Source organism: Aythya fuligula, chromosome 7 (assembly GCF_009819795.1).
Source record: "Aythya fuligula isolate bAytFul2 chromosome 7, bAytFul2.pri, whole genome shotgun sequence".
In the NCBI taxonomy this organism is placed as follows: Eukaryota; Metazoa; Chordata; class Aves; order Anseriformes; family Anatidae; genus Aythya; species Aythya fuligula.
In genome coordinates, this window is record NC_045565.1 from 25735804 (window position 1) to 25759713 (window position 23910).

The window sequence follows — 23910 nt, forward strand, 5'->3', positions numbered from 1 at the left end:
GAAACACAGGTTCCCTTCATGACATTTATAGCTCAACAAGGGAAACACTGTGTGATTTCCAGTTCACTGATCCAGGCCAAACAGGGCGAGATAATTTGGTTTAAACCTCCAGATCTTCTTATGCTTAGCCGAGTGGAGTCATCACTCCTGGCAGGTCACACTTGCTAGACGGATGTGTAGGAGCAAGCCCTAGCCATGATGCTGTGATTTCAGAGACTTTTTTCTTTAACCTTTTAGGAAGCAGAGGCAGCAGGACAGTGAGATTCTAGGCATTGATCTAAATTGTTAGTAAATGAGGTTCTTTTCAAGCTGCCAGTGCATGGGATGAATGCTTTCCCAGTCTAACAATTAACCTTTAAGAGGCAGAATATAATTTCTGCCTTATTGTTTTGTACAATAAAAAGCTTAACCTGTTGGGAATATACACATCTGTTTCCACTAACCAGTTTCACAACAACAGGAGTGTCTCACCATGTTGGCAAATGTGTTCCAGGGTAAGCATTACAACTTATTCTCACAGGCATGGGCTACTCAGAACCTCTGCTAAGCAATCTTGCTCTTTGATTTACAGTGGTGCATTTCTAGCAACGAAGTGAAGCTCAGACTTAATAGGAGGGCAGAGGTTAGATTCTTGCTAATGGAAGAATTATATTTTAATATCAAAATCCTCTTCACTTGCTTGGGAGTTAGTATATTTGGTGTTGGTTTGAATCCTTATAGCTGAATGAATCTTAGGTGGAAAGAATGAAGAAAATCATGGAACAGCTTTACACAGAAAAACAGGCGGGATTTCCTCGTACCTTCCTCTAAAACAGTTTTGTTATTCTTGCTGGTGTGAGGGAAGGAAGATTAGCTAGGTGGACAATGTGGTGTTTCTATATCCTGAACACTGATGGAGAAGTCTTTATTGAGCCGTCGTGCATCCCTGAGCCAGATGTTTTATTTTTGGAAAAAGAGTTGTCACAACAATGTGCCTAGTTCTATTCCATAATGCTGACAGGAGTGTGTCAACTTCCATCTGGGTTTTAATTTCTCATTTTCCAGCATTAAATGTCAGAAATTCAATTAACATTTTCATTGGGGTGTTTTTATTATGCTCTTGTTGATGCTACAGATGTGTAAGAGTGTCACCTTTCCCTTTGATTTTTTTTTGAAGAAAAAATATTAGTTCTCCCTCCTTCCATGGAAATTACACCCTTTTTAAAAATAATCTTACTCAGAAGGTGTAAAAGTGGCTCACTGTGTAAAAAATGGACTTGGAATAAAGGAATCACAGGCTTAGCAGCAATATAGTGGTTGTGGGTCATTATCACTTGGAGATCTTATGATGGAGTATGTCAGTGCTACCTCTGCCTGCTTCTTATGGGACAGGCTTTCATACCACCAGAATCCCACCTAGCACTGATTGAAGGTATTGTTGACAGACCAGCAGGAATAACAGGTAGCTTTTCCCTAAGCCATTGGGTGCTTTGGGAAGCAGGGAAGTCAGAGTTAATTAGCTTAGGACAGACCTATACTGTTCAGTGAACCTGGTGCTTGTAGGCATTTTAGCTTTGGAAACAGAAGCAAGATGCTGACCTCAGGGTTACATGGGGAGTAAGCTAACAAGGTCTGCTCAAAACATTTGCAAATTTTTCAGGTATAGGAGGTCACTCTTGATACTATTGCTGTATGCTCAGAATGGTTCTAGAGAGCTGGGGATTTAGTACAAACTCATGATTACATGATTAAGATGTATCACTGCTCTGTCTGCTGTCTCAGATGAAGGACCTTTGCAAGCTGTTTCAAGCTCTGAGGTGGTGTCTCCAAATGGTGTTCTGCTGTGCTGTTTGTATATAGAGTTCAACTTGATGTATGAACTTTGCACTGCTTTGATGTGTGGCGTATCCATTTTCTAACACATGGTGAAGGCAGAGTAGTTCATTCAAAAGGGCTATAAGTTGAGGCTCACAATTTGTTAGGTCAATGAGAATAATCAATATTGTCTCGAATTATGCTCAATATGGTCTCTACCTCTCTGCTAAGTCATTCGACCCAGCTTAATTGTCTGCACTGCTTCTGTTCCCAGATGAGTTTCAGATCTAAACAAACAAGATTCCTTTAAAGGGAGCTAATATTTCATTACATCACAGTCCTTGTTAATTCCAAAACATTAGTAGACTCAGGAAGAAGTTTTGCTTGTTAGACTGCAGGTTCTGAGATCTGCAAAGTTTTTGAGCATTTTGACAGAATCTCAAATAGGCTTTCTAGTCTAATCATGAGCTTCACTGGTGCCTGGGTTTCACCTTTAAACTGGGTTGTGCAAGTAACTTGCCTTTGGATATTCTCCTTTACATGACAAGTAGAGACAGAAGTAATTACTCATGACAAAGACTGGCAGATCACAGAGATCCAACTTGCCAGCCAGAGCATGATGACTGAAAGTTGAGAGTAAGACGTGTGCACAATGGAGTATCTAGTGGCGAGGGACGGTGGCCATTATTCTGCTGCAGTTCTGATGATTTGTGTGTTCCAAATGGTTTCCTATGCAGTTTTTCAAATATGTAGGTATAGAATAAGCCTGCCTTTAGTGGGTTGCAATTATGAGCAATGCAGTCTGTTGGGAAAGTAAGCTGGTAATTCTGTTTCTCACCAGTGTCAACTTTCAAATTGATACTGGTTTCATGTTTGCACAACTCTTGTAAATGAATCTTGACACCTAACTGTGGTGTTGTTTTTAGATAAGTATAGAATAAAGAACAGCAAAAAAGCACTGGTCAGACTAAGTACTTTTGTTTTCCTGGAAAAAGTTCTGTGTTCACACAAGAACTTCTGCCCCTTACTTTTGTTGCAGGTAATATTGGCTCTGAGCTTTCCTACACTGATATTGGCATGTTCATCTCTTCTGATGGTGGAAATTCCTGGAGACAGGTATGTTTTGCAGAGAGCAGGAAAGCACGCGACATTTTACTATTATTCCTTCTCTTAGCCTTCCTTTTCCAGTGGAGTAGAGCATTCATGCAGTGCTTGTTTTGCTTGCAGATCTTCGAGGAGGAATACAATGTGTGGTTTCTGGACTGGGGAGGGGCATTAGTGGCCCTGAAACAAACGTCAGTGCCCATCAGGCACTTGTGGTAAGGAAACTGGTTACTTTGAGAAGCTTTCCTGAAGAGGGTAAGCTGACAGCAGTGCTAATACCTTGTGTCACCTGGTAAACATTTTCTAGTGTCTACAAGATGAGCAAATGAGATCATTCTTTTCTGCATTTTACATTTTCTTTGTTTCTGGTAATTAACACAGTGATTATTGCACCGTTATAAAAATACAATGGCTATATGCATAGTTACATTTATATACATAGTTACATTTATGAAGTATTTTTTGCACTAGTAATGTACTACAATTCTTCAGGTGGGGTTTCTTTCTGCTAGCAGATACATATATACTGAGTAAGAAGCAGTCTGTGCTTCAGGTATTTCTGAGAAGAGGTGTCCCTTGCTTCTGCTTTTTGTTTGTAGTAGTATTAATCTGGTAAGACAGATAAATGGAGGGAGAGAAGAGGGCAATAAATGCTGATAAGGATGGTGGAGTTATGTTGCTAAATGTTACTGTCTACTAAAGGATTCCAGGTTTGTTTTATCACAACTGATTTTACTGCAGTCATATTGTATGAATAGCCATACTGAGTCAGGGCCAGGGGTCAGTTTAGGCTGCAGCCCTCTTGTCAACAGCCTCCTGTAATTTGGACATACAGGAAAGTAGTAACAGGGCAGACCCATAATGATGCTCCAGCTACTTCCTGCTTAGGATCTTTCTGCCTGTAGTTAGAGTGTGTTTTTGCATGACTTAGAAACATTTGCTTGTGCTAGGTAACTTGGTAGTCATGAACATACCTGAAGTTCCTACAGGAAAGAGGACACCGAGAGGACCATGCCCAAATCTTTAAACCAAGCCAAGTATGATCCAAGGCAGGAGAGGTGTGTGTTAGCCAAGAGTAGGAGTCACTAGCAGTAGGTGCATCAGACTGTGGCAAGTTGAGCTCTGGAAGAGTGAAAGGTGAGCCAGTTTTTGAAAGAGCTGTAAGTTAAGTATTAGCCATTTGTGGCTATATTCTTTAACCCAGGTGTAACTGTTTTAATTGTGTCTTTCCTTGTGGAGGCTCTTTGGACCTAACAATACGCTATATCCAAGTGCATGTACTTAGATTTCAGGAAAGATTTGGTCACAGGTTGACTTTCCGTAGGAGCTGAGAACCCAGTTCACCTTTGTCTGCTTTGGAAAGGTTTCTTTCAGATATTCTCCCTTTCCACCAAGTCTCATGAAATAGCATGTGCAGTACTATGAGCGACCCACCTACTCCATTAAACGAGGAGTGATTTAGAGCTGTTATCAATAAGCTCCAACAGGTTTCTTCCAAAATTGTACCCTTAGGGGCTTTGGAATTTGCTTCATATTGTCTCAGTAGGCACCTGTTTTATGGGCAGGAGTGGAATAGATTAAAGGGTACGTGTATATCTATTAGTTCTCAGGCAGAGACATTGTACAATAAGTTTCATCCTGGAGAAAAGAGGGGTGGATAATTGAAAAGCTGAGAGAACTTTAGCTAACCTAATGAAGCATGCTGTTCCCCAGAAATTGAAATGCTGTTTAGATAGATAAGCATGCAAGCAGAACAGCATCCAAATGCACAGGTGTACAGGAAGATACATACATTTAAATAAATAGATTTGGGGCAGATAAGCTTTTTGTATGCTGTTGTTCTTTCAGCTTTCTGTCTTTGGTCCATAGTCAGTTTCCTTTTCTGGCAGATGTGCATTGTGAATCGGGTGAAGGTTTCCCTAGGCACTACTACTAGAGGTAGATATTTAGGAAATGGTGCATGCAAACCTTGGCTTTTCCCATTAGAGAGCTCAGGTTATTGTAACCCATTGTTTGTAATACATATTGCACTGACTTGCTAGTCCTTAGGTGTCATCTCTGCGTCCCTGATGCTACCTACTTGGAGTGGGGAGGATTCAGTTTCCAACAGGACACCCTTGGGCATATTCAGCTGATCAGGTGCATGTGTACATGCATGAACACACACATGCACACACTCCCAAGATTTCCTCACCTGGAAAATAAGTCAAAGTTCTCTTTTATGTGGAGTTTAAAATGAGAAGTATTTCCTGTTGTTTAGAGACCAAGTTTATGCCATGATTGTCTCTCTGGTAATGTCCTTTTGGGTTATGTCAGCTTTTACAGCCCAGGTACCTCACAGAATTAGAGAGAACTCTTAAATGACCCTGATGGGAGAGGATTAAATAATTTCAGAGCCAAGAAACTTTTGTGCTTCTCTGTTTGTTCTTCCTTCAGTGGTAGAACTTGGAGCTGAAATTCTGGGCAGACATTATGTGTGAGCACTTGTGTGAAATCTGTGGGCAGAGATAAACTTTATCACTTAGAGCTGTTGGTGGGCAGCAGCCCTGGGAGCTTGATGCTGACTCTCAGGTTGACTGCAGAGGTTACATGTCTTTCCTGCTACAGTGGCAGCTGGGTGTGCATGCCCTCCTCTGCCTGTTCTCTGCACCCTTGGGTGCAGTTTGTCAGGGTGACATGAGGGCTGGCAGCTCCCTGGGGCTGGGAAGACAAGAGAAAGGGGACAACAGGGCAAGGCCTCACAGCTGGGGCCTGTCCCACTGCCCCAGCCGGGAAGCAAGGCAGCCCTGGGCCTGGGTACCAGGTACCTTTGTGGGGACAGGGATGGTTGTAGGTAGGGACAGATGATCCAAAGCCACTGAATTACCCTGGCTTGTCATGGACAGTGTGAATGCTCATTAGCTCAAAGAAGGGAAATGCTTTAATTTTAACCAGTGCACAGTTTTTCTTTAAAACTCTAACAGGCAAAGCACACCAGACTAGCCACTGACTGTGGCTCAGTTTGGCCTCCTTCCTCTACCTCTCTGTAAAACAGGCAGCTGCTGAGATGGATGGCAAACAAGTATTAACAGGGATGGAAAGATTGTAGCTAATGCCATATGGCATTGATAACCACGTGGTTTGAAATATCCTATGGTGTTAACAGCAATTTTCTTGCATTCAGAGCAGGGTTGCTTATGCTCTGAGCACTGCTTCATGCCAGGTGCTCTTTTGATCCAGAAACAGGACTTGGCAATGCCCCTTTATCCCTTGAGGTCTGATGTACAGCTGGATCAAGTATATCCATGTCCTTATTGCTGGTGTTTATAGTTTCTAAGGTTTTGATCTTTCAAAATACACTAAGAATATGAATTAGTGGGCTAGGAGATGGCAAAGATTGGTGCCTGTCTGTAAATCTAGCAGCTGGATCTTGCAAACCTTAGCCAACATTTAATTGCTGCAGTTGCTCTGGAGTAAGTCTTTTTATATGTATAAATCTTGTCTGCTTTTATCCCAGGGTGAGTTTTGATGAGGGAAGATCTTGGAGTAAATATGGTTTCACATCAACACCACTTTTTGTGGATGGATCCCTTGTAGATTCTGGCATAGAGACCCAGATAATGACGTAAGTATATCAGCTCTTAACTTTCTTAAAATGTGGTGGTAGAAGGAGTGGATGGAGATCCCCTGGTGCATGGTGGGCCTCCTGCTGTGCAGTGTAGCGTTGTGTGGCTACACATGCAGTGTTGCATGAATGCATGGTGGTGTTCTGTGCTTTATGCTGATGGTCACAGACCCAGATGGAGTGTCCGTGCAAACAGGTGATGCAGCAAAACTCTTCCCAGTAGTAGCAGGGAGCTATAAGAAGGAGAGATGATCCCAAGATCTGACTTGTGAGTTTAGATGGGATTGTAGGACAAGCTCCTTCTCCAGGGGATGATATAGCCCTGGTCAGGCTACGGAGAACTAGTGGTATTATCACCCCTAGATGTTTTCAAGCCTTGGTAGATGAAGATACATCTGCCCTGATATGTAGGTGGTAACAGTCTCTCTTGGAATAGGAGGTTGGACTAATTAAGTCCAGAGGCTCCTTCTTGCAAAGGCATTGTGTTCCTTAGAGCTGATGGCCCAGGGACTGCAGTGCTCTTCAGAGGCCAGAGACCTGTATGGTTGCATCTAATGTCAGTTTTGTGCTTGCTCCAGTTGTGCTGCTTGAGTGTCTTTTGAAATTGCTGCTGAATATGAATATTCCTCAACCTCATTGCTTGCTATCTGCATTGTGTGTTGTACATCTGGTTTTAGCTCAAGCTAAAGGTGTTCTCGGTCTGCATATGCAGAGCTGAGCTCAGAACAACGTTCCTGGACTGAGGTGTAATATGCTTTGATCTACCCATACAGTGGAAAGAAGAGCCTGAGCTGACAATGAAGCCACCTCCTAAGAGTGATGTAGCATTGGGTAAGGGTGATCTAACTGGTGAAGTAAACCCTGCCCAAGAGTAGGCCAGGATCTGAGTTTAACAGTGCAGGGAGAGAGTGAACTTTTCAAAGGAATCTCAAAGAGTCGTCTGACTTCTTGAGCTAAGCAGATCTGAGCATTCTGCTCTGGGACTCCAAACAAAGCAGGGACTAGATGCATTGCCTTTCTTGCTTGCGGAGATACCTTCATACCTGTGTTTTCTTTGGGCTGGCTGGAACAGCTTTCCAAAAAGGATCAGAAAAAAAGCTGGCTAAGATACTGTCCTTAAACTGGGGCACATCTGCAAAGTCTATCTGCTGTGTTGTGAAGAAGGTTAATCACATCAGACATTCATGCATGTCTGGTGTTGTATTGTTCCTGCCCTAACTCAGGGGTGGGAAATGTGTAATTTTCATCTTATAATAGGTTTGCTTTTCCTGCTTTCTGCACCTTATGTTGTGAAGTGCTCCAGATTTTCACTAGTTGCAAGAGGAAGGAGAATCAGGCCCAGTCTGCTTTCTTCTAGGTTACAGTCCATCTGCTTGCTTATGTGGCAGAAATGCGTAGGTGCATCTGATTGCTGGTGCCACAGGTAGTGACAGACTGAAAGGAGACTGCTGTGTATGCTTGTCACCAGTTTCTTAAGAAATCTTGGATCAGATAACAGTTGTGTCTGGGGCATTTCTGCTAGTGATTTGAATGTATTCCAACTGGGTTGTATAATTTGTGTTGGTTTGCATTTCAAAAATCTGACCCATCAGCCTTAAACACAAGTGACTACGTGGTGAGGAGTGGTCTGTACCTGCAGTTGAATAGTTTCTTACATGGGGGCTTGGAGACTCACCTTAGCTGCAAGAAAAGGACTGGGGGAAATCCTCTTCTGGTAACGGGTCATTAGAGCTGGCTTTATTTATTTATTTATTATTTGTTTGTTTTATTTTTATTTTTTTGCCATCTGTGCCAAGACAGATGAAGTGTCTTGGTGCTGTAGTCTTGGACAGCCAGAGGATCAGGAAGCTGTAGCTAACTCCTGTATAGGCCATCTATATCTTCTGTGCTGAACTGTCCTGGGAAGGCCAGGGTAAGTAATTATGGAGCTACACTCTTAAGGGACTTGGAGTTTGTTTTCCAAACAGTGCTAGGGCAGCACAATACAGCCTCCGTGTTTGTGTCACAGATAATTGTTTAGATTCTTATTAGAGTAGACGTTGCATCAGTTTTGGTAGAGGTGTTAGTTTTTCCTTTCGTCTAAAACCAACCCTTGGTGTCAGCTTTTTCTTCACAAAAGGGGAGTACTTGTTTACATAGAAGAATATATCTGTGTATCTGCTGAAATTGGCAAATATTGCCCCAGCTTTTTCCAAGAACAAAATACAACAGTGTGATATACTTGTGAGCCTTTTCACAAGACTGCTGTGAGCATCTTTTTGGGGATATACATACCAGTCTGACTAACGATTAAAATCTGCATTCTGTCCACTCTACACATTTTTCTCCAAATGCAGCAATAATGTTTCACTTTCTGTGTTTGTTAATGTGGTGGTTTTCAATGACATTCTTTGTGCAGTGCTGGATGTGTGTCACTTTCCAACCCCCAACTTACACAGCAGGATCTGAACTCAAATCTGCACATCAGCACCTTCACTGAAATCAGTGAAGCTAATCAGTTTCAAGTAGCTGTGGATTCAACCCATTTACTTTATAAATCAGTGTGGTTTTATTCTGAAGCATAAGATGTATTTTAAATCTAAGGTTACCGTTACTTGTATTTCCCTAGTCTCCTGATAGGGACTGTAGAATGAAGGTTATCTTGCTAAATCAACTTTCCTGACAACCAACTTTTTTTTTTTTTTTTTTTTTTCTTGAAATCTTTGCAGGCATTTTATTATTATTGTTATTATTATTAGTCATCATTAGAAATTTTTAAAACTATTCCTAAGAGTCTGTAAAAGGTATAAAAAGAAATTTTAGATGATATTTAAGGAGAAATTCCTACTCACAGTCTTAAGGGAACTGAGTTAGGAAACAGCCCATTTATGAAGTGTGACTGAAAACCACTTCTATACACATCACTTAGGTGTTTCTCAAAATGAAAATTTTAGCTAACCGATCTATAAGGGCAGTGTGTAGGATCATACTGAGCTTGTGGTAGCTTTGTCTGAGAGGAGATCAATGCCTTTTTGTTGCTACTGGTCATCCTCTAAGCTGGAATAACATTTTGCTGGTTGGAGTTATGTAGAATTTGTGTTTATGAGTAGAAATTGCAATGGTTTCAAGAAGCTAATGGGAGCAGCGTAATGGTTTGTGATCAGCATCCTCCAGATGAGGATGGAGTAGTTGCAAACTCTTAGGGTAGAAGTAGGACATAAAAAGAGAGGGGCCACAACTGCGCTAATATTTGAGTCAGGGAAAAATTCTGCCATTGGTTTGCACCAAAGTGGTCTGTGTTCAACTACTACTGAAAAATAATGTCCTGAGAGGGATGTGTATTAAAGTCATTATAGCCTGACTGTTATTACTATATTGCATTATTAACAATGCTATCATAATACTATTTTATTAAAACCAGTATATCAGTAGAATGACTGTTATTCCCAACTTTCACTTCGTGGCACATCCTGTGAGTGGGCTGTCTGGGTTGTAGGAAGCTGCCACAGTTTTAGCACAGAATTTCATATCGCTTCATGGCTGTTAGGTGAGTGTTTGCAGTAATTATGCAGTATGTAGGAGCATACTAGGCTTCAGGATCCTGTGCTTCATGGTATATATATTTGTCCTAAAACATTCCTAAAGAACTGAAAAGTGTGGTAAAATCTGCAGATTTGTGTGCATTATATGATTCTGAATATATAATATAGTTCGGAGTAGTGGAATTTGGAATTGCTTTTAGTGGGGGAATTTACGAGATAGATTGCAGAGGTGTGTTGCAACCTGAATTGTTTTATGATTTTTTTTTCCATTTTATATGGCTGTAAGAGTGCAAAAATGAATTATTTCTTTACAAACATAGCTGTGTGGGCTCCACCTCAGGATGTAGATTTATGACACACAGAGAAAAGTACATGAGACTAAGTGAGCTGAGTTCCAAACCTGACTTGGAACTACTGACTAAACAAGGTGAATCTACTCTCCATTCTCCATTCCTTGCTGACCATCTGCTCCTTTGGTTCCTTTCACAGTTATTTTGACACCCATCTCATCTGACAAGACGGTCAGTTCCGCTCCCTCAGTGTCATAGCACTAAAGCAGGTGTGTGTTAAAGCACATTGCGGTGTTTGGCACAACTGTACAAAAAAAAAGGTGTCCTTTAGGAAAATAACTCAAACGGATAAGGCTGAAGGGTTTGGCACATTCTAAGGTGACCCAATGAGTGACTAGAAAGTACTAGTCTTTTGGAAACGTACAGTGTTCTAACTTCTGTGCTGCAGCCCTTGCTGGTGACTGGTACGTCTTTTAATGATTTTGCTTTCATGGGTTGGGTCTAACGTTTCTGTGTTGACAAGTCATAGGTACAGGATGTTACTTGCCTGAGGTAGTCCACCAGTGAAAAGGAATCCAGTTGTATTCCCCTTCTAGTATTTTCTCAGTAGTTGCTAATCTATACCATTCAAATCAGAGACAAGATGTTTTTGTGGGGCCAGAAAAGGTCTTTATGTTGTTCCAGCTCTTACTCATAATTATTATCCCTGCCACTTCATCTACTGAGCTAAGCATCTCTATAAACCTATGTAAACAGAAATAACCTCTTTGCTTCATGGTCCTGTAAGGCTTTGCTATCATTCTAGTAGACTCATTATACATGTGTGTGTGCAGACACTCATATATGGATGGGGACCATTAAGTTTGTCTCTGGTGATCAATATATATTTATGTAGAGACACCCATGTGTGTGTATATAAATGTGTGTTAATATGTACATATACTTAATGATCCATATATACATCTGTGTATGCATCATTGAGTATTAACATTTTCATTGAGAGGATTTAATACAAACTGGTCTGCCAACGTAGCTGTGACTGCTTCCCTTGGCTATGCATACATTAGAAAAAAATCTTGGTTGTAAATTAATAGGTTATGAGCCCTGGTCCTTTCCAACACCTTCTCATTTACATGGCCATCCAGCTTTACCAGAGGTGAAGTGGGAGCACTTTTTTTTCCAGGAGATCCATATAATTACTGGCAACGCATCACTGGGTGGCAGAAGAGTGGGACAGAATGACTAAGCAGTTATGAAACATTGGAGGTGAGTTGGAGGCCAGGAGACTCTTGAGGTGAGAAAGAGGGCATGAAGAGCACAGACAACACTGAATCAGGCCAGAGGTAACCCTAGCTCAGTTCCCTGATCCAACAGCAGCAAGCAGATGATGCTAAAAGTATTAAAAAAAAAATAAAATATATATTTTTTTCCCTTGTACACTTTGCTAATTTACGAAGATTTGTAAATAAGGGACTTTCTTGGCCAGACATAGCATCCTATGCTTAGTACCCTATGGTTGATTTTCATGATTTTCTTCTCTTTTTTTTTTTTTTTTTTTTTGATGATTTTTTCCCTAAATTCCTTTAAAAGTTTAACAGTTTCATTGTGGCCTGGAATTTTGTGAGTTAACTCTTTTTCTGAAGAACTGACTGACTTATGGAAGACATCAGCAAAGTATGTACAGGCATGAAGGCAATGCGGACAGATTCTGATTAGCACTCAGCCCAGGTGCAGCAGATTGAGTACGAGAAAGGGGCAGTAGCTCCCAGGTCCAAGCTCCCACTGAGTTCAAAATTACATGGGAGTCAAGAGTCATTTTCCTGTCACTTTCTGATAAGGTGATTATCATCTTTCCTCTTTAAGCAAAGTAACATTCATTGCCTTTCGCTCTAGTCTTGCTGTCACGTTTAAAAGCTGATATAGGAAAGAAAATTACAAGCTGACACAATGTCCTTGAATGATCCTGCCCTTTTGCTTAGGGGTAGGAAGTTGTGGATCTGCCACCTCTGTGTGGTTGTACTGAGGGAGGTAAGGTGAAAACAGAGACGCGGTAGAAAATAATGCCTTTTCTGGGATGTGGGCAGAGGGGATGGCTTTCTCCCTGCTGGGCCAGGATTCACCCTCCAGAGTTGGCACCCTGTTAGAGCTGCCACCCCTGCTAGCAATCTTGGCAAATGAGAGAAGAGGTGAGTGGCTGGCAGAAACACCAAGACATCATTCTTTCTAGCCATAATTGAGGTTCTTCTCTAATATGCGTAAAGGAAAAAACACAGACGCGGTGTTGCTCAATTTCTGTGGCCCAGCAGAGTTCAGACTCCTATGCCATCAGTCAGATCTCTTGTAGCTCCATTCTGCTTGAGAAAAAGGGAAAGAAACTGTTTGAAAAAAATCAGACTTTCTTCTGTAACTTTTGCTGTTGCTACTGAGCTGGGCAGAGGATTTGATTAAGAGGAAATCTGGAGGGAAGATTTCATCAGAGATCTGTAGAAAGCTAAATCCAACTTGCTGCTTCCAGTAGGAAGGGATTCCAGAAAGTATTACATGTGGGGGCAGTTGTGATGAAGGATGCTGAGCTCTATCCATATTTATCTTCCCTGCTTTTGGGAAACAGGGCTTGAAAGCTGACTATCCAACTTGTGCTTACCAGGGTCTATCAGAACAGTGTCTTTTTTGAGAGACAGGAGGGAAGATTTCAAAACTTGGTTTATACAAGTTGCCTAGGAACCCTGAGATACCTAGAGAAGACAGAGAGGTTTAAATAGTTGTCTGCATTCTGGTCTTATCTTGCCTTTTTTTGTTTTTCATTCTCTCTTTTTTTTTTTCTTTTCTTTTTATGAATATTGCAATAACTGTTTGTGGTGCAGCCGATTTTATTATTGGCTGTGAATTTTATTGCAAGACTCTGATGTGTCCTTGTGAGTTCATTGCACTATCCTCGCTCACGCAGCTGTGCAAACTTCAGTGTGAAAACCTATATATGGACTCTTCAGAATAGGATCCATGAAATTAAAATGGCTCTGTGAAAATAATGACTGCACACAGAAAGAAAAGTAAAATTTAGAACTTGATCTGACAAGAAAAATTACAAATATGCTTATTAAGTTAGGAAACAAAAATGATTGAGAGGATATTGGCATTTGCTATAGTGAGTTGCACTCCTGGATCATCTAATCTAATTTCAAAACCATCTGGAAGTGATGAATAGCTGTGACTTTGCGAGAAAATGATTAATCTGCTAATGCCATCAAGTGACTTTACAATGGACAAGAAAACGTGTGTTATAGGAATTCCCATTTTATCCCAGTAGATGATCAGTTTATACCCTGAAGAAAGACAGTTGATTACCCATATTATTATCTTCGTTTGCAAGACTTAAAAATGTTATTAACGATCACAGATTAATCAGTGTCACTTCCTTCTCCCATCTCCCTCCCTGCCAAAGGAGTACTATATTCATTAGCCTTTGGACTGCTGCACGAATTCACCTAAGCAGCTCACAGAGGCACAGCATTGATTATGCTGCTGATACTTCCAGTGTGAGCTGAGGTCTTTCTGTGACACCTGAATAGACAAATCAGGTGGTGAGAGCATCTGCTTGGAGTAATCTTTCTCAGACAGCATCATGTGATTTATTGGGCCTTTGGAAAAGGATGGCTGTGACCTGAGATCAGTTCCCAGCAGCCGCACTGTGTACTCAGGAGATTCCTGGCAGAAGCCGTAATGCACAGAGGAGGCACTGGGCTCTGGGCATGTTTTGTCTAGTGCTGGCTTCCTGGGGCAGACATTACTTTCATTGGAGTCAAATACTGTTTCTGGACAGGAGATCAACCATTTTCTAAAGAAATCACCATCTTTAGTTCTACTGTGCAGATAAGGAAATAGAGGCAGAACAAGGGATGTGCTTGTGATCAGTCACCCTGCAGGCCATGAGAGAGCTTGACACTGAACCAGGTTTCCCGAGTTCCAGGTGAGTATCTTACAGACTTCTCCCATTCTTTCCAAAGGAGATTGCTAAAGAAATACAAAGGGGGCTAAACCTTGCCTGTAATGCTCAGACAAGGTGGATGGAAAGGCAGGGAGGAGGACTAGAAAAAGGTCTGCTGTCTGGAGACTCCTCTGGGCTCTCTTGTTTCAAAGTTAGCATGTAAAAGTCCTGCCAGAAGGAGCAAGAATGAGCAGATCATGATAGATGATTTCTTTTCCCTAAGTAAAAGGACAAGGGTTGCCTGATGACAACATAATCCAGACATCCTCATCTAGAGGCTAATGTACTTGGTTTCTTGTGCTTTTAAATAAGGACAGATGGATTATAGCTCCTGTGCTGTCCTCCTGCCAGCATCTGGGGTGTGCTCTACCAACCGCTCAGACTAATCCTGGGTTTGCACAGCCAGGGGCAGGGGGCTGTGCACGTGCTCATTCCTCAGACTCCCTCACTTTTGTGTTAGGGAAAGCCATGGCATATTCTGATGCCCTGAATGTATCTTGTGTGGATTGACAGTGTGTGTGGCCTCTGCACCTTTTCTGTTCAGCCTGGCCCTGATCCTGCATGGGGCAGAGTGTGGTATGGCTCTTCAGCTTCTCTGGGAGCTGGGAAGACTCAACCCTGGCTTGACTGCAGAGTTGACTCTAATGGATTTTTCCCCTGTTTGGCTGCAGTGAGTGGTAGAAAGCAGCTTTCCAGAGCAGCACTACTGTATTTAGAAACATTTCACATTGTTCAGGTGGTGCTACAAGCCTCTGCTCCCAAGGAGAGCCTGACCTCATATGCTCACTGTACATGATTTCCCTGTTTAGTGATCCCTTTGACCCAAACCTGTGAAATTTCCCCCACTAAAACTGATCAGCCACCTTCTTACACCATCACCCAGCTATGTGCAGCTCCAAATCTTTGTGTTCTGCTCCCTAATAACCTATCTCAGGCAAAGTTTGTCACCCTGAATCACCACAGACTGTGCCTCTTGCATGAGTTTGGGTCTTGCATATTCTGAGCAATGTTGCCCACATTTGTGTTGGGCATCTCTGGATGAAAATCTACTGTTTCATAGGATGACTGATTGAAATGACTGGACATGCTCTGTTATCAGCTTCTTCCAAAGGGGCAACACCTGTCTCTGTTGGGACCACAGACCTGTTAGGAAATGCTGATACATTGCTGATGTCTTTTCTAGAAGACTGAAGCAGCATCTTCAGGATTCAAAGCTGTCAGAAACTGGTTGCCTTTCATAAGTACTTCGAAGAAGAGAGAGAACACTACACGAAAAAACAGCATTAAAAATTAACGTGCTTTCCTACTGCCCTTCCCAGGTGTCTTACACTCCCTTTCATGTTGCTGGGATTTCTTTTGAAGCAATTGTCATGTAAAGTGGTTTGGGAACACTGGCAATAATTTTTTTAGAGACCAGATTTCAAAAGATTTGTTTTGGCATTCAGTAAGCTCTTATTTTGATAGCACTTTGTATTAGAAAATAAAAATAAAAAAAAAAAACCCTCTCCCCAACCATTGCCTTGTGCAGTTAATGGAGAAATCAAGCCCAAGCAGTAGGCCTGCTTCATAATTATATGTTCTGCAGATTACTTGCTAATTGCACTTGGCATTGCTTCCTAACTATGTTGTACCATGTCATTTGTAGTGGTTTTCCTCTTGTGCTTTGAAGGAAGTGCCATTGGGCTGATGAATAATCCCAGGACTGTTTTCCAAAGCTGAGAGAAAAAGGTCTACCATGATTGCACTGCAGGATTTTTATTGCAGTATTTTTTTTTTCCTATGTATTCAGAGAAGCTCTTCCCCTGTGCGATCTCCCTTCTCCCTCCTTACCGGGAACCAGGCAGTGGTGCAGCTTTCCATGAGCAGTTCAACATGGATTGCTTGTCAGTGAATCTGGCCAACATTTTGATTTTCTACTCTGTGGAAAATCTCCATGTCATGATATTCAGTTTCAGCTGGACGTGGAAATAAACCATTACCTTCAAATTTCATCCGTGTGAGCAATTCTGTGAAAACTTGGTTTGACCTGTTACCTTGGGAAACTAAGTAGAGACCAAAATTTTCTTAAATTTGTTTCCAAATTTCTCATCATGGGAGCTGCTGTCTGCTTTTAATATATTCTTGGTGTTTTAAGTGCTGATATTTTCCCCCCTCTGATTAGCATCAGTAAAACAGAGGCTTATATCTGAGATGATCCACAGGAGTTGCACTAATTTGCATCAGCTGGAAATCTAGATACAGATTTTATTGGGAAGAAGAACATTCTCTTATTTATAGAAAGTTTGCTACTTTTCTTGTTCTTTACACATTCACAGGCAGAATTACAGCAGCCCTGAATCATCACCCAGCTGCCCTACGGCTGCTGTTTCTAGTTAACAGGTCAGCCAAAAGCAACTGAATTAAATGCTCCAAAGTGGCTCTTAAAGACTATTTATTGTTTAGGAAAAAAATTAGGAAGTGTGTTTTGTTGGCAATTGTCTGCCTTTCCAGTGTCATATTTCATCTTTTATGTTTCCTTCATTTCCAGTCTCTTGCTCCCTGCATCATCTTGCCCGTCATGAGACAGTATAACTCTGGCTCCTCTTCCACTCTCCCTAATTGCTGATCTGTGTGTCTCTCAGTTAGATTCTGTTTCCTTGTCTCAGTCCCTTTCCATCCAATTTCCATGTAACTAGTGACCTCCTTTAACGCTAATTCCATCTAAACCTTAATAAAAAACAATCAGGAGGTTACACAGCCCATTTGGTTTTCTCTAAAGTCGTGATTGATGTTTAATTTATGGAGAAATGGCTCATCTCTTACTCCCCATTCATAAAACCAAACCCCACCAGCACAATTTGCAGTTGTTCTGTTGCTGCTTGTGTGTTTTCAGCCCTAACAGCTCAGCCTGCACACAGGAGTTAGTCTTGCTTTACTGCTATTTTCGTACAGATGGCTTCAGATCCAGATTTCATAATGGGCTTTTTTTTTTTTTTTTTTTGTGGGTATGTGAAATTCTCAGCATTTTCTTTTATTGCCTCAAAACCTGTAACTGTCAACAAGTGATGGAGGTACCTTAATGTACCACATCCTTCTGTAAGTGTGTGCACTGAGCCAGGCTCTCTAGCATGGGCTCACCGCTGTCCCACATAACAGGAACAGTGTAGCCTGACTAATGGGGACAAAAATCCAAACCAAGCAGTCACGACTGCTGAGATCTGTGTTTCCCCTGGTTTTGGTGAGAGAACTTCATTCCCTGAAGGGAACAGGAAAAAAACATGTTTCCATACCAAGAGGTTGTTCTTCCAGCTTGTATTTCCCAGCACTTTATGGGTTCTTCCATTAAATTACTGCTCCTGTCGTTACCTGTTAAAGGCACAGATGTAAATAAAGAAGAATTTTAACTGGAAGCAGAGGGCAATCTGGCTTTGCTTTCTCTCTCTCTTCGTTTCTGTGACAAAAACACGGTTTCTGGTCACCTGAAATATTACTCTTCTGGGTGATTTTACTAGTTTCTTTTGCTTGGTAGGACTCTTCCTCTGCATGTGTTTTTCTTTCACAGTAATAATTAAAAAAAAAAAAAAAAAAAGCAACAAGATTGCTTTCAGGTTTTCCTAAGATAAGCAGTCTATTTGTGATGACACTGCAATTATATTTTCCTTCAGTATTATTAACTAAAGAACTAAAGCGTATATTTGGCTTGCTCTCCATTTAGTTTTCTGTTGTCTGTCTCCTTGTATAGTTAATCTATAAAGATGCTATCTATTAAGTGTATTTTTTTGCTTTCATTTCATTTTTAGATGTTCAGACATCAACTGTCTATTCTGTAGGGCCTAACCCTATTAAAACCTGACTTAGAGGTCCCCAGGGTACTTTGTGAGAAGCAAAATGAGCTAACTTTTAATCCTTCTCACCTTGTTGATGTCCAGTGGAGGAAAAATGCTTCAGAAAGGAGTATATATTTGATGTTTTTTTTTTTTTTGTAGTGAAGAAGACCTTCCTGTGAAGGAAGCATTTGCTTCCTTCCTTTGCATCTTCAGTCATCTCACTGATGGGCACAGCTGAGAACAGAAGGCATTACCAGTCTTGACAGTTTTCTCCTATTACAAGCATGAAGTCCTTCCTCTATATCTAGATCAGCTGAATACAGACAGCTTTAATGCATGTTTGCTTCATATCATGTCCTGACAGTTTACTATGGAAATGATAGAAAGCAACTTGATTTAGCCATGAGAAGATGTTTCTATTTCCATGCTTGGGCAGCTTGTCTGAAACTTCCAACAGGGATGGATCCAGATGGGTACAGCTGATGCTTTTCCTGTGAGCAAGGCAGGAACTATGCTTGAAGATAAGTTTCTCATACCTAGGAAAGGACAAGGATTGACTCTATGGCCTAGAGGTGGATGTGTTGTTGTCTTGTCACCCTCAAATCATCCAAGGTTTCCCGTAGGCCTGTCAGGAATGGGCAGCATTGAATGGCATAAAAAGCACAGCTATCAAGCTATCACCAGTGCAGGGAATGATAAAGCAAAAACAATGCAATCCATCAAGAGCATACAGTGTAAGTGTAAAAAGCCTTTTAAATAGTTTCAGTACAAGGTTATCCGGTCAGTATATACCACATTTGTAAGTTATTGTGTATTTAAAAAATTAATGAAAGATATAATTATAGCAGTGTTACCAATGACCTTTTCCAAAATGACTCCATCATGAATCTGTAAGCATTTCAGAATTTTTTTCTGGGTTCCTAGTAATTTTGCTGCAAATTAATGACATCAAGCCCTGGCAATAAAAGCCTTGCCTTTTTTTTTTTTTTTTTTTTTTTTTTTTCCTCAAAAGAAGAGATTGGGAAGCATTTTTTCGTTTCCTAGCAATGGTTTCACTGTGAGTGGTGCATAAAGCCAGTTGAGAAGGTGCTGCCCTATTAGCTAAGATTCTATGTAGTGTTTTAAATGCCCACTCTGAGGGACAGAACAAAATCTATCCTGTCTAAAGCCAGTAAATTGCCATTCCATGGCTTAGTTTGGAGAACTAAATTGAGCTTATTCAAAAACCAAAACAAAATTAAAAAAAATACCTGACTCTCTAAATGCCGTATGGGCTCATGTATTTATTGCTTCTCAAGGACTTCCAGATCAGACTGCTACGAGTGGAAAAATGAGAACATTCTCTTCATTTTGACTTCCCAGAGCAGGACCTTCAACAACCAGCTCCCTTCTTTTGTCTTCTACCCTTGTAATGAGCAATTAAGAGCTTTCAGTTAGACCATGGTAGGCAAGGTTATTGAGGCAAAATTCATAGTACAACGTGTCCCCTTTTCCTCTGTATCATCTTGATAGTTTAGCTATATTTAGGAAAAAAAAAAGTCACTAATTTAGTGAACAAACTAAGTAAATAGGAAACAAAGATACATAGGAATCGGATAAAATAAATAAATAAGTATCTTCAAAGCTATGTGAAGCCTTGCCAGTTGGGACAGAAAAATAAATTCCTGCCAACTCTTTTTCATTCTATCTCCTGGGGTCTTGTTTTGTTTCTAAGAGAGGCTCAAAACTGAGAAAAACCATGTCAGACTGTTGAGGTAATGAGTACACAAGATTTTTCTGTCCTCAGCCAACAAGACGTGGTTATCTCCTGTATGCTGTCTTCTATCTTGCCATTTACAGCCCTTCCACAGATCAGCTGTGCAGGATACAGAAATCCAGATGTACATACCAAAAGCAGTTAAGGCTAAGCATTTCTTGACAGATGAACGTGAGCAATATAAATGTTTGAACTCTCTGCCTAGCTTTCTTGGTTGGGCCTGGCAGCCCCAGAACAGAGATGGTAGAGGGGGACGTGTGGCTGCACCTTGGTCGCCGTAGAAAAATATCCAGTGAGGTAGCTCACAAAACTGATGAAAGAAGAGTTCAACTGCAACACCTGATTTTGCACATCAAAGTTTGTTCATGTGATGATTTGTTTAGCTTAGTTCTAATTCAAAAAAAAAAAAAAAGAAAAAAAAGAAAAAAGATGAGGGTTCTCATCACTTCCCAGGATAAGCTGTTTGAGAGTTTGGAGCTGTTTGTAGACCAGAGCACTGCACTCCTCTCCATTTCTTTCATTTGCTTACTCTCATAGAAGTTTCAAATCCACTACAGAGTCATCTTAAAATGTAATGTAACCTTCGTCGTGTTGGCTGATCTCTCCATCTGAACAGTACCATCGGCAGCTGGGCTGAGTTCATTATTAGTGAGCAGTGCTGACAAGGTGCAGTTGCCTGCTAGCTGCTGCGTATACGTAGCTCTTGTCTCTGAAGGCTGCACTGCAATGCTTGATCAGGCTCAAGAAGCTTTTTATTAGCGTGTGTGTGTGTGTGTGGGGGGGGGGAGTTGCCATTTTAGGAATGAGGTGACCCAGAACCATCTCTGCAGCACAGAGCAAAACATTCCTCTCTGTTCACACTCCTCTAATTACATTTAGTGTAGTATTGTTTCATCTAAATTATAGCAATTATATACAAAGATCTTCTTTGAAATCATTTAATTAAAGAGTAGCTAATGCTCTGTGCTTTTGGAATGTTAATATATTGCCTTCCACTTAGGAAACCTCATTTTTTCCATTAATTATCATAGAAGAATTTCAATGGCAGAGGATTTTTAGCTTGTTCTAATAGATTTAAAAAGCAAGTGATTTTGGTAGTTTGATTTTTGTAGCACAAAGAAGCTTTTTACTCTCTTTCTGGACAATAAGCTAAGGTTCAGTCTGAGGAATAAAATTTTCCTTGAGATGCTGATGAAGTGTTGGGTTTCTCCAGCCCTGTTATCTTCTGGGTTCAGGCAAGTGTCTGTGTTTGATTATGTTCTCCCCTCCTCTTGCTAGATTTTCTGTGTAATACACAGGCAGGTCAAATCCTGAACAGGTATAAATCTGCTGGACTAAATGATTTCTGCCTGCTGAGTTGCTGCCTTGCAGGAATGACATTTCAGTCATGCTTCAAATCCAAGACAAAATAGATTCACGGGAGAGCTGCCCAGTAGTGCAATAATGCCGTGACCAGATGAGCATCCTGTAAGACCATGTACTGAAAGCAGTTGTGGCATAAGAGCCAGTGGGATTTAGCCAGTGCCAAGGCAGAATTGGGATCTAGGCTGGAGTTAGAACTCCTTCTTCTGGAACATGGTTTCTGGGACCTCCTGCATCCCCCCTCTGTTTCCCATTCTTTCCTTCTCACAAGTGCTCTGGCACCCAGTATTTCTGTGGTTTCTTTGCTTTGATTTTGGTTCACAATGTGCCTTTTGTGTTGAGGACAGTTTTGTGTTGAGGACGGGTTTTGCAGTTTCTTCTGTAGCCTCTTCTGGTTGTGGTGTTTCTTCTTATCACTGGTACCCTACAGCTTGGGCTACACTAAGAAATGTTCTCCAGACCAGAGCCAGGAACAATCTACCTAATAAATCCATTCCTATACATAAGTCCTTCCCCACCTACCTATTTCTAAACTGTGTACACATCTGTCACTGCTTTTTCTTGTTTTGTGTCCTTCCCTTTGTCAGCTCCTTAGAGCTTGCCTCTGTGAGACAGAATTTAAATGTAGAAAGATGTCCACAGCAAGCCCACAACCCCACTTTCTCTCCCTGATACCTATGAGCTGAGACAATTTTCATGAAAAACAGCCCAAGGCAGATGAATTTTGGCGCAGGGTATAGTCTATGAGAGAAGTAGTTTGAGGAGTGAGGGGAGAGCAAAGCCAGCAACACTGAGTGATTACCGTGTAAATTAAGGTGAACTGGAGTAACGCTGGGGCACAGTAGGATCTGGATTGCAGTCAGAAAACTCAGTAGAATTTCTCTATTTTATTTCATTTTCATAGGGATATTTGCAAATCATCTCTCTCCCATCTCTTTTAGTCTGGAATAATTTAAAACAAAAACTTTAATCTCATAAGTGCCTTGGTTGAAATGTAAGTTACTGAAAGATTTGGTGTAATGAAAAAAAACCACACTCTTTCTCTGCTTTGTAAATTTTACATTAATGGTGATACAGTCATATGACTGTCAGAAAAGATTTGGGTTTCAGTATGTAGAGAATTTAGAAATCTGGAACTTGTATTTTGAATGAGTTTTTAGGTTCTTTTATAGATTCATTTAAGGTGACAAAGAATTGTTGTTACAGTGACAAATCAACTTGATTGTTGTGTTCTGTTGCTTTTGTTGTTTATGTGGACCAAGATGTTTCCCCTGCTGATGAGAAGTTGTAGTCTTGTACATGGCTTTTAAAGTCTGGTCACCCATGTCCCTGCCCTGATCTCCTATTACACACCTCTTTGGAAATCCAGCTGCAGTTGATTGAAAAACTTCTCTGCTGAGAAAATCATGGCTGGCCACAGGAATAGGGGGCTGTTACTTGGTCAAAAAATGAGCACCCTGTAACACACATGCAATGTTTCTGCATGGATGGAATCTTTTGCTTAGGTACCTGGTGTTATATCTCAATTAAATCACGCATTTGCTATTTTATTTATTTATTTATTTATTTGGTCCATGGCATGAACTTCCTACGTGTAGGTTTCCTTAGTATTTGTGGTGATCTGTACCACCAGTGATTTTTGTTGCTGTGGTCCTTCTCTTCCAGACGCTTAAGCATATAGCTTTTCCTACAGTTGAAGGAGGGCTGTATAGTTGGGAACGCAATTAGAGAGACCTGTGTTCAACAAAAAAACTCTGCTGCTGGTGGTGCTGCAGGTCCGAGCTTGGGCAGAAGCCTCTGGTGCTATTTAATTTTTATATGATCTCTTTCATGATCCCATTTGTAACAGATCTGTGCCTCGGTTGTAAATTACAGTCTGAGTCTTTCCCCCACTGTTTCTGAGGGCTGACTCTTCAGCTCCAATTGCTCCTGCATACAGCTTTACTCAGTATGAGCCTTGTGTTCTTCTGGAGTTGCATGGCAAAATGTGCCATTTTCACCCTGAACATAATCTTAGTACTTAGCTAGGTGAACCATGGACTGTGATCAGTGACTGATGATGATGTGTGAGCTGCTCAAAATAATTAAGAAAAACCTCTACTGATAACCTTACAGTGGTGACAGTATAATTTCATTCTTACTGGCTGCAGCCAGCTTTTACCAGTTAGAAGGGAGGCTGTCACCTTTGCAAGTTGCTTGCCTATGATCCATATCCCAAATATGTTATTTCATGTGCTTCTCTTACAATTCATAAGTAGTAAATTTGTGCAACCAGGAAGTTCAGTAGTACAGAAATTGAGTAAGCTAATAAAAGCTTCATTTTGAGACACCCTAAACATATATTCATCAGAGTAGCTCCTTTGGTGTTAGACACATTACTTTCTAGAGTGGTTTTTTATTGTTCTGAGTGATACCTAGATATTTCTGTGACACCCATGACCAATTGTGCTAAGTACTGAAGACTTGGAAGACCTTCCGACACAAGCTGCACAGGGATCAGGAAAGGGCTAAATAATTCTAGGATGTAACAGGATCAGGAAAGTGTTATACATGACTGAATAACATTTTCTGACATTAAGCTGCATGGCAGTGTGTTGGTTTCTGCAGCTGAGATTCATGAGAAATTATTTGCTTAATGGAAGCATATCCCTGCCTGACTCTGGTTCATTCTTCTTCCCTTTCTTTTCT

At 41.0% G+C, this 23910-nt stretch overlaps 1 protein-coding gene across 1 annotated transcript in view; it reads left to right on the plus strand.

The window, feature by feature from the left end:
* The window catches only part of SORCS3 (sortilin related VPS10 domain containing receptor 3), a 275315-nt gene that overhangs the window by 215929 nt on the left and 35476 nt on the right, over positions 1–23910 (plus strand). The window contains exons 12-14 of the mRNA XM_032191225.1: positions 2834–2910; positions 3022–3113; positions 6395–6502. Coding sequence (XP_032047116.1) covers positions 2834–2910; positions 3022–3113; positions 6395–6502 — 277 coding nt within the window. The remainder of the gene's footprint in view (positions 1–2833; positions 2911–3021; positions 3114–6394; positions 6503–23910) is intronic.